General features: G+C 42.3%; 1 protein-coding gene across 1 annotated transcript in view; it reads right to left on the reverse strand.

The window, feature by feature from the left end:
* The window catches only part of akap9 (A kinase (PRKA) anchor protein 9), a 64,396-nt gene that overhangs the window by 39,989 nt on the left and 11,019 nt on the right, over positions 1 to 13,388 (reverse strand). Inside the window, exons 3-15 of the mRNA XM_083982234.1 lie at positions 11,043 to 11,087; positions 9,575 to 9,637; positions 7,919 to 8,068; positions 7,680 to 7,835; positions 7,335 to 7,532; positions 6,772 to 7,247; positions 4,209 to 6,603; positions 2,600 to 2,686; positions 1,032 to 1,179; positions 727 to 797; positions 509 to 626; positions 209 to 306; positions 23 to 116 (exon numbers count right to left, since the gene is read on the reverse strand). Coding sequence (XP_083838360.1) covers positions 23 to 116; positions 209 to 306; positions 509 to 626; positions 727 to 797; positions 1,032 to 1,179; positions 2,600 to 2,686; positions 4,209 to 6,603; positions 6,772 to 7,247; positions 7,335 to 7,532; positions 7,680 to 7,835; positions 7,919 to 8,068; positions 9,575 to 9,637; positions 11,043 to 11,087 — 4,099 coding nt within the window. The remainder of the gene's footprint in view (positions 1 to 22; positions 117 to 208; positions 307 to 508; positions 627 to 726; positions 798 to 1,031; positions 1,180 to 2,599; positions 2,687 to 4,208; positions 6,604 to 6,771; positions 7,248 to 7,334; positions 7,533 to 7,679; positions 7,836 to 7,918; positions 8,069 to 9,574; positions 9,638 to 11,042; positions 11,088 to 13,388) is intronic.

A 13,388-nucleotide genomic window follows, 5' to 3' on the forward strand; every position in this document is an offset into this window, starting at 1 on the left:
TGTCTTCCATCTTTTGGTTTACCTTTGCTCAAGCTGGCAACCTGCACACGCAGGTCAGAGATTTCCTTTACGCTGCTGCTCTTCAGTTCGTCGTACTCCATCTGCAAGGCCATCATCTAGGACACAAACAGAACAGTTAGTGTCTCGCTCTTAACACACCATCATCCCACACTCTGTTCATTAAACAGATTCAGTCAACATATCTTACTTTGCTCCCATCAGCTGTCAGCAGAGCCTGGAGCTGCGACAGTCTCTGATGTTCCTGCTCGATCCTCTCCCTCACCTGCTGGAGATTTCTGTAAAGCTCTACAACAAGAGAAAAACACTAGATTAGATGCATATTCAGTCAATTCATTGTTATATTATGCACAAATATGTTGCTGGATTGTAAATACACAGAGTTATGGTACACATGTAACGTTAGTATACATTTATTTACTTAAAGCACAGACTTTTGTGTCCACAATGTTTCTTTTTTTTTTAAGATTAAAACTCTTTAAAAATGTACCTCTGGCTTCCTGTACAGTGGAAGTGGATTCACTAGTGTCTGGTCTGTCCTCTGGAGGAGGCAGTTGGCCCACATCAACACTCTCCAAAAAGTCTTCACCAAACATCTTTCGAAAAGACTAAAAGAGACGTGGTTACATAGTTTGGTGATGTGGAAACGCTTTGATGAAATTAATTAAATCTACTGAGAAAACTACAGTGTTTGAAGTTAGTAATTACCCGAATGATCTCACTGCATTCCTCTGACACAGCTTGTAACATGCTCTGATATTTGTAGACTTTTGGCTCAGCTGTTAAAAGAGAGAGAAAAAAAAAAGACATATTTAAATGTGCATTTCAAATATTTCTTTCTTTGACAAACACACAGCCATTCATAACAGGCAACATTGCTAGATATATCAGCCAACCAAAATCCTGCTCTGTTTTGATCCCTCATGAATGATGGATCAGTGTTCCTGAGGGCAATGCTGCTCTTTTACTACCACAGACGCACACAAAGGAAAAACAACTACACATCTGCTCACCCAGGTCACCGTGATCTCTCTGCTTTTGCAGTTTCAGCTCTACAGAGTGTGTGCGGGCGTCCGTCTCCTCTTGAAGCAGCTCGAACTGGGCAGCGTGGATCTGAGACAGGCTGAGGCGCTGGGCCTCCATCTGCAGCCGGCACTCACCCTTGACACAGGAAGACACCGGCGTCACATTAACAGAGCTGATAATGCAAACTGGAACATCTGTGTGTCATGTGTATAATGTGATTTTATATTTGAGAGCATATTTGTCTAAGTATCTGTGAAAGCGATCAACAGGACAAGTGTGATTGGCAAGAAGAAAATGCTGCTGAGGCTGAAGAGTCATACATATATCACTTATAATTGATTAATTCAATTTGTATTTCCTAATCAGAGAGGCTAAATGATTAAATAACATAATCCTGTTTCCACAGCAGAGTAGTGGCACAAGCCGTCTGTTTCCAGGATATTATCATTTCTATAAATAAGAACAAAAGGCACACGTTGAGGCTTCTTTCTCTAATTGTGCATTATGCATTAGCACAGATTTGTTAGGGTTACTCAATTATGAAATTACAAATGTGTTACCTTTGATGTCACATGTTTTTAAAGTGCACCCTTCATTTCAATTAGGCTGGATTTAAACTGCTTTGTTATGATACAATATCTTCATCCATGCTACATCTGACGGTGTGGTGAAGAGAGGCCTTTCAAAGCCGTGGCCACTCGAATGCTGCTGCTAAAAACATGCAGATAACAAGCAGGTTGCAGCTGTGTTATGATGTGCAGCTGCTGCACACAACACACGACACACAACACCAACAATGAAAACATAATTACTTTGATGGAGAAAATTACTAAAAATTAAGTTTCCACAGGTGCTGTTTAGTTTTTCTCCAGAAAGATCTAAATATGTCTAAATATGTGGAGTTTAACATTGAAATCAACTAAAATGAAATAAACCACAAAATATATAACGTGCTGCGTGCATTCTGTGTTTACCATGTCAATTAACTGTGAGGTTGCAAAGGGTTTTTAGATTTCACAGGCATGTTTTGGTACAGCAGCTTATTCAGTGTAATGTCATTGAGTGCTTTGGTTTTTCTTCACGTCAAACTATTCATTCAGTCCTGCTTTGTTCTGGTGACATTTCACTGGCTCCAACTGTTTTGACATCTATAATACAACTTGTGACAGTGCTCGACTTGTTACATCTTCCTCTGTTGATTCTTGACTGCCAAACTGCAGCTGTTTGTTTTACTTTTCTAATTTGTGTGATTTGAGTGAAACCAAATAGCCATACATGCCAGTTTAGGGAAAATTTGCTATTTCAAATGAACAAATCTCATCAAAATGCCTCCTCTTTAGCGGGGTATTTTCTGACAAACTGATGTAGTTAAGGAAAGGAGACCTCTTTTGTGAAGACCACAGACACAATATTTAAGCTATCATTTTGAGGCCAACTGTTTTGCAGCTGAGCGAGAACCTATTTATTGACCTTTATACTGTATGATGTGCTGCATCAAAGCAACTAACTGACACTGCAAAGCAAAGGGCAGGATGTGAGCTTAAGTGGCATTTACATGCTCAGTGGTCTCCTCTCCTTCCCTCTCTGCTCCAGGACACACGACTGGCTCCGTGTGGCGGCTGCCCATCCCATGTCTGCTCACCTGCATAAGCAAACATAGAGGAAAATATTGTAAGTTTTTGAAAAAAAAAAGAAGAAGAAATAAATCCAGCACAGATGCAGACAAACATGACGACAATGGACAGAAAGACAAGATGAGCCGTTATGTATCACTTCCTGAGAGGGAAAGAGGCGAGGAGAGGAATTCTGAATGCAGAAACCAATATGATTGTAAAATCATCTGCCATATTTTGTTATAAAAGAAATCTAAACGTAAACTGTTTCACCCCGATGAATTACTTAAGTGTTGTTTATAAAGGCATTGTATCAGCTTTACATAGAACTGCACATTGTCATTGTGTGAGTGACAATAAACAGAAGCTCATTAAAAACAAACCGCTTTAAGTTCTGATGTTGCCTTTACAAACGTAGAACGTCTTACACTGAGCATTAAAGACATATAAGCCACTGACTGAACAACAACAGCAAACAAGACTTTCAAGACTTCAAAATGAGCATGTTAGGTGTTTGCGGTCAAAGACATTTATTGTGTAGTGTTCCAACCCAGGAGGTGACAAACAAACAATGAAGCACAGATGTGAGATGGCAGACGGACACTGTAGCGTATCTTTTGCTTAGGTGTAACTGAGACACAGACACATTAAGTGACCGGGGTAAAATGGCTTCTCACCTTAAACCCTTCACTCCCTGCAGGATGGAAAGAAACTAGAATGTACACATTTCTACACAACGGCAACGATTCACAACTAACACAAGACTGTGGGTGATTGTCTTCTCCTCCCTTTCTTTTGATTTTTCCTCCTTTCCTTTTCATTTTCAGTCTCCTATTTCATTGTACAGTTATGCATAATGAGAAATAAAGGCTATTCTATTCTATTCTATTCTTTGTAAAAAGAAACAAAACACTGTCAACATTCCATCTGAGAACGCGCGGCATCAAACAAAAGCAAAGCAATACATATTGCATAGTGCCCCTTTAAAAGTAGAAATGAGCAGAATATTGATAGTCTTCATACTTCACCAAAACACGCAGGCTGCACTGTGTGTGCAATTTCTCTTTTTGCTTGATTCTCCTCACAGTAGCTCTGCCTAATGTCACTGAATGGACTGCATGAACTTAAACACAAATACTGTATGCCTCTCTATTAAAACAGCAGTCTGACTGTGCTGCTCGGCGCTTCCTCTGAGAGAAAACCTGCACACACTCGGGCAATTTGCAATCATGACTGTTTGTCACTAGAGAGAAAACATGTCAATGCTGAAATGCCTCAGTCATATTCTCTTTCAGTGTTAAAGCTGTGAATGCAGCGCACGCATTTCTGATGAGGCTAATAACAATAGCAGACATCACAGCATTAACTGTGAATGTGATACATGCAATTTGAACTGCGTTTTTCCCTCTGACAAGCACGTTTTTTTTTCTTCTTTTTTTCTGAAAGCCCTTGAATCAATCGAACATGTAATTTCATGAGACTTGAAAAAAGGCAGAGAAAAGACGGCTGTTTGAGTGAAGAGCGGTGTAGTGGACGCATGTGAGTGCCTACCCGTTTGTTGGTGTGGTCTCCGTCTCCCTGGCACCCGTCAGTGGAGTCCTCCTTACTGGCCCTCTCCTGTGAACATGACATAACCTGGCTCTCCATCTGAGGCTGCATCTCCTGCTCTGCGGCACTTGTAGCTCTCTCTTCCTCTGCCACTGCCTCCTCTTCCTCCTCCCTTTGCTTTTCTTCTCTGCTGTCTGTCAGAGAAGTGCCCAGTTTGCGCTCCTGCTTCGACCTCTGCCGTCTCTTGCGCCTGCTTGACCCTGAGGCGGTGGACTTTTGCGGGGAGGATCGTCCTTCAACAGGTCCCTCCCCCGAGGACTGGACTACCGCCGCTGGAATCGGAGTCTGCGAGAGCCTCTGAAGCTCCAAGGTCTGCCGGATGCCGTCTCGCTCGGCTTCAGTTGTCCGTAAGAGGGTCTGAAGAGCCTTTATCTCCTCTTGCAGAGATTGAATCTGAGGGTGATGATCCTCAAGAGAAGGAACCGGCTCAGCAACAGCTTGCTCTTCTTCCCGGAGCTTAGCTTTTCCCTTCGCCCTCGTTTGCTCTCTCATAATCTCCCGTTTCTTCTCCAGTTCTTTCCCCAGGCTTTCATATTGGGCGATGACCTTTGCGTTTTCTGTTTTCACTTCCACGAGCTCTTCTTCCAGCTGTCCCAGTTTGCTCTCCGTGAATATCAGTTGCTCTGTAACTTCGGAAAGCCTCCCAGCCAGGCTTTCCTTCTCATTCAAGGTAACAGTGAGTTTCTCCATTAGCTCAGTAGTATCTTTTTCTATAACAGCTGTAGTATCTGTAGTTGTGTCCTCCATTTTGATGTCGCTGCTGTTCTCCTCCAGCTCCCGGATCTGTGACTGAAGGCTGGCAATTTTCGCCTCAAACTCGAGTGACTCCTTCAGCGTCCTCTCCTCTAGCTGCGTCTTTGCCTCGGTGAGACACATGTACTCTTCCTTCAGCTCCTGATAATTTACTTCAAAATTCTTTTCAGCAAAAGAGAAAGTAGTCCTCTGCTTTTCTATTTCCTCTCTAAGCTCATCCACTTGTTGCTGTATTTGATTCTTCTCTGCTGTGACCGCCTCAATTCCCAACGTTTTTGATTCTAACTCTTCTTTTAAAGCCTCATTCGATTCTAATAACGTCTTCTTTTCTAATTCTTGCTCTTTGTACTGGCTCTCCCAATTCAGTTCTTTGTCTTTCGTCTGTTTTTCCAGTGTTTCCGTCTTCTCAAGCAATGCCTGAATTTCCTTTTCCATCCTAACTCGTTCCTCTCCACCCTTTCTAAGTTCCTCGAGCTCCACCCGAAGCTCTTGCAGCTGCTCGACGAGCTCGTCAGCTTTGGAGCTGTGCAAAGCGAGGTTCAGATCTTCTTTCAGGCCGAGAATCTGGTGCAAGAGCTCGTCTCGCTCTGTGGCAAAAGTGGCCTTCTCCTCTCGTAACACGTGCATTTCTTCTTCGTAACTAACTCGCAGCTCGTCCAGTGCCGTCTCGTGTTTGCTAGCAGCTTCGTTGAGAAGGTTTTCTGTGTTCAGGAAATTCTCCCTCTGCAAGTCTTCCCGCAGAGTCGTGAGCTCTTCTTCATGGCTAAACAGAAGCTGAGTCCTCAGTCGTTCCAGCTCTGCTTCCTGTGACTCTGCCATGCGATCCAGCACAGCATCTTTCTCCCTTTCTAGCATCTCCAACTTAATCTTGTAATTGGTCAGTTCTGATTCGTGTTTTGTTTCTTCCTCTTGTGCAGCTTCCTGAGCAGCGGCCAATTCGCTCTTCAGATTGTCGATCGTCTCCTGGAGGCGCTGCAGTTCACCTTGTTGGTTTTCCTGAGAGATAAGACTGTGGGAGACCAGCTCCGCGTTTTCTTTAGCGGAACGAAGATCTTGAAGAAGATCCTCGACCTTGACCTGCAGGTCTGTCTTTTCCTGGGTAACTTGGCTTAGCTCATGTATGGTTTTATCTTGCATTGCTTGGGATTGCTCTAATGTCTCTTGCAGCTCCTTGATCTTAGCATTGAGACTGTCCACCTCGACGGTGGAGCTGTGAGACAGCTGTGCTTTGAGAAGCTCGAGCTCGGCACTATGCTGCTCGGTCATTTGCTCCACTTTGGATGCATGTTGCAAATTGAGCTCCTGCTTCATCTGGACAATCTGCTGGCCGTACATCTCGTCCAGCTCTGCCCTGAGAACTTCCAGCTTCCTCTCAGTCTCATACTGCATGTTTTGGATGATCTCGCTCTCAGACAGGCTGCCCTGGTGACAGCGTTTCTGCAGCTCCTCCACTGTGCCCATGAGTTGCATGATTTCATTCGAGGACATTCGCTCTTTCTGCCTAGAGGTTGCAAGTTCACCTTTACAGCTTTCTAACTCTACTCTCTCCTTCTCTAGTTCTAATTTATAACTCTCAATTTCACTTCTAGAGCTTTCTAAATCAGACTTAGTGCTTTCTAAAACAGACTTAGTGCTTTCTAAATCAGACTTAGAGCTTTCTAAATCAGACTTAGTGCTTTCTAAAACAGACTTAGTGCTTTCTAAATCAGACTTAGAGCTTTCTAAAACAGACTTAGTGCTTTCTAAATCAGACTTAGTGCTTTCTAAATCAGACTTAGTGCTTTCTAAATCATCCAGGTATCTTTCAAGTTCTGATTCTTTTGCAGCCATTCGCTGCTGGAGGTCACGCAGGAGTTTTTCAGAAGACTCGAGCTCATCCTCGAGCTGTGTGACAGAGCAGTCCCTTTCTGAAATGACTCTCTCTTGCTCTGCTATGACGAAGTCTTTGTCATCCGACTGAGGAATAATATTGTCGTCTGTAGTCCTTCCAACATGAGCTCCAAGTTCCTCCCTGAGGAGGGTCAGTGATCGCTCATGTTCTGTGATTATTGCAGTTTGCTCGGAAATTACCACGCTTTTCTCTCTCAGTGTTTGTGCTAAAGACTGCTCGGTTGTCCTTAAATTCGTCAGCGACTGCTTCTGACTCGCGATGACTTTTTCTTGTTCCGCGATCAGCAGGTCCTTTTCCTCTATCGTTTGCGTAAACGAGTCCTCTGATGTTCTCTGCGACTACAATGGAAGCAAAAGGTGACATTCAGAACACGACCGTGACCACTTGAATTTAATAAAATGTTAACACACTAGGCGACTTCTAACCATCTCCATCTCGCCGAGTCGGTGCTGGAGCTGGCTGATGTGCTCCAGCTGTTCACTGCTCCCGTCCTGGTGCTTTCTGACCTCCGCGTTCATTTCCTCCAGCTGCTGTTGGTACTGGACGAGCTGCTGCCTGGCCTGCAGAAGATCGGCTGCTGTGCTGCTGTGGCTGGTGTTCCTCAGTGTCTCGCCTGCCTGCAGCTGTGATTATTAGTCAGAATGGAGGGTAGAAAGGATGCCAAAAAATAAAGGGAATGCATTTTACTTCTTGTCAATAATGTGTACAGGATCACCCCCCACACACGTATTAATTGCTACAGTAATTAGACAGAAAGAGACGTTTCCCACCTGTTGGAACTGAATATGTAGTTTTTGGCTTTGTTCTGTCAGCTCCAGGAATTCTTTCATGATTTCGTCTTTCTCTTCTCGAGCCTGCTGCAGGTTGGCTGTGAGCTGGGTGATGATGCCATCTCTGTGCTTCAGGGCGGCTTCAAAGTCCTGCAGCTGTGAAAGTACAATGTAAATAAATCCTAAGGCAGCTGACGATCTATAATGCAGTAAACATTAATTAAATATACAGTATCTACCTGCTGCACTCCTTCTGAGCCGAAGGCAGCCCTGATTTCCTCAAGCTCTCGACTGAGCTCCTCCACTGCCTGGGTCTTGGCAGCGAGTGCATCCTCCATGTCTTGCATCGTACCTCCCTTCGTTACCTGTTGCAGAGGCTCCACCTCCTCCTGAATTGGAGAGTAACAGTCAGAGGTAGGGCAGCATTTACACAAGGACACAAGATAAGGTGTGAGCTCAGATCTTAGTCACCAACCCACAGCAACAGCAGTTAGTTACAAAAGCCAGGAGCCACATGAAGGAATGTGTAGGAAAGTAGTATGAGTACATACTGTATGTTTATATTATATCATCAACTGTTCTGTTTTGTTGCAGGGGCGCGCTGTGGCCAAAAACAACCTTGCTGATGCTGTTAACTCAAAGCCTTTTAATACAGTCTGCCAATGATGTATGTTATTGCCTAGAAATCCTGCAAACAAAGTTATTCAATTTACCTAAAACCTTTAAAGTTGCATCTACGGAAGCCTTGGTTCTTCACGCCATAGATGAGCTAACATATGAGACGTGTTACCGCAGAATAAATGACACGAGCAGCTCTGTGTTTTCACTGTCAGAGTCAATTTGCTCGTTCATCTGGTTGAAGCTCAGTTTCTTTTTACATTTATGTTTTTATCTTTTCCCATGTTTTTTTTGTTTTTTTTAAGGATTTGATTAATGGGAGCGAGATATAATTTTTGTGGGTTCTTGCAGTAACTCATGGGAAATCAGAGACAAGGATTTCTTTCTTGCAAGAAAGAAACATAAAATCATGCTCCTAATAAAAAAATACACTTTTTATTGGACTGAAACCTCAGGACAGGAAAGACTTTGTTCCAAGTTCAACACTTCCCACTGTGGCTGTAATTCTACCCCTCAGATTTCCTGTCACTAACATGAGAAAGCAAAACAGTATCTGTCCAGACTCAATGTTGCAAATCTGCAAAAATCAATGAATATCCAAAGGGGGGCAGAAATACTGTCAGATCGCTATACTGTATCTCACAGGGGAAATAATTATTCGGTTTCCTCAAAAACTGTTTCATTAATTTCATTTGAATAATAAAGAAAGCAAACTTTACAGTGAGTTATGGTGGCACTCATATATTTTGAGTTCTGTAGATCAGTTCCTATTTGGATAATCCTCTTGTCCCTTAAACCTCACTGTCATCCTCTGTTCGAATATCACCTCAGTGAATCTAAGAGACAGTCTTTGTGTAACATCCTCTCTCCTGCAAACACTTCACTGTCCTCTCCCTCCTTTTCCATCACTCACCCTCCTTCACGTCATCCTCCTGTAGCTTTCAGAGATAATTTACGCCTTTAAAATGTCACAAAGCCCCGTTAAAGCCTAAACTCCTGACCCATTTGTGCTTCCAAAAAGAGAATTTACAAGACACAAACATTTTTTTTTCTTCAATTTCCTCACACCATACATTTCCGATACATTACATGTACACAATAGAAGTATAAAGTCAGGTTAATTGCAGCATAAAACAGGCATGGTTAGTGAGTTACAGAATTTTTTTTGCACACGTCTAAAATGTTAACAAAGCAGAGAGTCAAATCTAGCAGTCAGAGGGTTTTTCTAGCGAAGCCAAAAGCAGAGCCAAAAGAACTGCTTGATCGGATTACTGTACCCAGATAAAATCCTTCGTAGACATCATTAGATTCTCTGTCATCACATCATGGCACCCATTTACCTGTTAATTCACAATGCTGTCAGTGAGAAGTTAAGGTTTGGGAACTGCGAAGATTTCAGAAATCGTCCCAGGGCAGATTTGTACCAAGTCTGATGATTTGTATGATTCATTTTAAATGTTGGTTTTACTGAGAGTATAGAATCACACATCAGTCGTATTTATGATATTTATCATCATCTTCCCATTGATGTTTTAGATTTTATTACTTTAACAACCTTTTAAAACCTTTAGTGTCAAGTGTCATTAGGCAACTAAACATCAGCAAATAAGGAGGAAGAGTTTTAGGAATTTCAGATTTTTGCTGCTTTTGAATTTTACTGTTACTAACATCAGCTGTGCAATCATGTGCTATGGGATAGTGCAATTTAAGTCGATCCTGCACTTTATTGGGGCATCGTGCAATCAAATTAAATTCAATCTTGCACTTATGCACTCGTCACTTTAGCAAACAGCACTTTAGCACATAGCACTTTAACTAGCACTGTAGCACTTTATAACTTCTCAGTAATCTTTTGGTCCCCTTACCCATTCTTTTAACCGTCTTTGGTCAGTTAACTGGTGGTTTATGTATGTCGTTCATATATGTTTCGTGTAAGATGTCAAGGTGTTTTATTGTCCTAGTCCTGCCTCTTGTACTTTTTATCGTCATTGTTTTTTATGTCTAACATCAACCTGCCAATGGGACTGGGGATGGAAATTAGCCACTTGGCTATACTCCCACATAATTACATGTCAATGTCCTTCAATATGTACTGTTTCCATTAAAAAAAAAAAAAAAAAATCTGAAATCTGAAACTGTTTCATTGGACTGGCTCACGGTCAGCGGGATGGGGGGTGGGATGGGGCACAGCAGCCAGCGGGGACACAGTTTAAGAACAGGTTAAGTTATTTATGCACCAAATACAAATTCTACCAGCACATGATCCTGTTATCGCCTGTCAAGTAGCTGACTCAACGGACAGCGATGATGAGATAAGCCATGAAACTGACTGACTGCAGTGACCGGCTTCCTTCCACTCTAGAAAACAGCGGGAACACGCTGCCAAACTACTTAACAAGCTACGTGTAAATATCAAAAAAATAAATGTGACAGCCAAGAGCAGGCAATTAGCCACATGTTAAATCTTCCTCAGTCCATAACACTCTGCAAACCACACTCTGCAGCAGTCAGGCTTCACACAGTCCCATCGGTAGCTTCATAATGAGGATTTTCCAAAACAGAAAGTCAGCCACAGCCGATAAATCCCCCTCTGACACACACAGATACACTCGCAGTCATATACAAAGGTGCAGTGTGTACAAATGTAAACTTGGTGGTGGAAAAAACTATGAGTTACCATGAAACTAGAATATATATACAGTACATATATTCTGATAGTGATATATATTCTGAGAGTCGTCTCACCTCTGAGGAATAATCTTCAGCAGTAGTGGACACTTCACTCTCCGGCTGCAACAGAAAAAAGTAAAGCAATTTCATCAATACTGTGCATTAAAAAAAAGCTAGCAGATGATAAGAAGTGATTTCTATCATAATACAAAGACAGATTACTGATCATCACTCAAATAAACAGCTGAAAACAGTTTAAGTTCTTGGGGTCTTTTATTGTGAAATGGAGATGGGTCCTCCTCATATTTCCAGATATCTTTAAATGCAATATAAAATGCACATACTAAAATGTTCAGTCTACTTCAGAAGGCACTCTGCATTCAAATGTGGGTCTAACCTACTTCTGCCACGCGGCTCCGTTTGCACTCCCACAGACTGATGACGGCCATCCTTGAAATCTATTTTCGGGTCAATTCTTAGATCATAAATTGAAAGACTGTGCGGGACGGAAGGGAAGAGAAACAACTACCGGTAGGTTTCATTGATTTGAAGAACTTCAACTTTACTTCAAACTGTTTGCAGCAAGTGGGTTATAAGTCTAGTTCAGCGATAGGACTCGGTATTGGCTCTGTAGTCTGATCCAATTCCCAGTCACTAAAATACTGAGATTTATGAAGTTCTGAGGGTATAAAATGTCTTCTCAAACCTTTTTTTTTTCTTTTTATTTACAATGAGCAATGGAAAATCGTTTGCTTAGTATTTTATTAATGATTCTGCTCCTCTCCTTCTGTAGTTGTGGGTATAGTTTCTCAACAGTCTGTAGTGTTTCTGCCCTCTCAGTCAATTGTAGCTCAAAAGACCTACCCAAGCTGTAGCTTGGATGGGCTTCCTCCCACGACCAAAGACATGCAGGTTAGGTTAGTTGGCGACTCTAAATTGCCCATAGGTGTGAATGAGAGTGCGACTGGTTGTATGTTAGGCCTGCGATAGACTGGCAACCTGTCTAGGGTGTACCCCGCCTCTCGCCCAAAGTCAGCTGAGATAGGCTCCAGCTCACCCGTGACCCTAGTGCAGGATAAGCAGCATAGAAAATGAATGAATGAATGAATGAATGAAAAATATTAGATAGATTTGAAAAGATTCAGATTCGTTAGTTTCATTGGATACTGGATCTAAATGAGACAGATACTGCTACTGAACCCTGTCTCTAATATGTTTGCATTTTATAATAACCTCTGTCAAGCTTGTCGGGAATTTTACTTGCAAATGCTGATGTCTAGCAGGCATGAATGAGTCAACACAGTTGTACTTTCAATTCTTATCTCTTTCAAGATGCCTGTGAAAGACTCTATTGACAGTATGGAAAACTTTGATCCATGTTGTGTTTCCACAGCAACCCTTTCATGCTCACAGAAAGCAGCAGAGAGCCGAGCACCGTGACCGTTTTGTCTGGGATAAGAGCAAAAAAAAAACTGTTAGGAGAAAAATAACAAAGACGCAGGGGAGACTAAGCGTTTAATTTTAAGTGTTATATGATCTATTTGCATAAATAATTCACACATGCTGGTTGGTATGGTCTCTTAAAATTCATAACTTTCATTTGTTATTGATGCATATCAGGTCGTATCCACGAATCAGAGAAATACATCATCCCCCGCAGCCTTTTGTCACAGAGCGGACGAGGGTCGGTCCAGGGTGAAGGAAAAAAAAACAAATAAAAACACCTTGGAGAACCTTAGGGTCTGCTGAAAGGTTTTGCAAGGCCACAGGAATTGGTCGTGCGGATCGACGCATCTCAGCCTGTTTAAAGGCAATTGTCTGTTTCCATGGCGACCGGTAGTTTTGTGGGCTTGTACTGCATCAAATGTACAGTGGGTTCAGGGAAAGAGAGGCTGCGCGGAGCCAATGAAAGAGACTGAGAGGGCTCGAATGATGATTAAAAAAAATGTGCAAGGGCCCTCAGGTCTCGCTTTTAGAGATGGCTGATGCCTGAATGTTTATTTATCAGAATCATTATAGAGCGTGAATGTTCAGGCTCCGGCTTTTCAGTTTATCTGCTGAATTCGTTGCAGGTTTGAAGGTCGGGCGTGTTTGCAAAGCCCACATACCAGATAGGAAGTTGTTTTTTTTATGAAGGAGAAGAAACATACATTTGACTGACCACTTTTTAAATCACAAGAAGCAGGTCTTAGGGAGTGGGTGCAGTAGTATTTATGACCATGAAATTCACAGAATGCATTGTTAAATCTTGGGCCCGCTTTCAAAAGGCATCGTGGATGAAGGTATCCATCAATGATGTATTAAAAGGAGAACAAAGTAGGCTGCTGAAAGTTCAACCAAATTCCCAGAGCCACCAAAACTTTGGAACAAGTTTTCACCCAACAATGCTGCAGTGTACTTTTTATAAAAATGGTTGAAAAA

Source organism: Trachurus trachurus (assembly GCF_905171665.1).
Source record: "Trachurus trachurus genome assembly, chromosome: 11".
Taxonomy (NCBI): domain Eukaryota; kingdom Metazoa; phylum Chordata; class Actinopteri; order Carangiformes; family Carangidae; genus Trachurus; species Trachurus trachurus.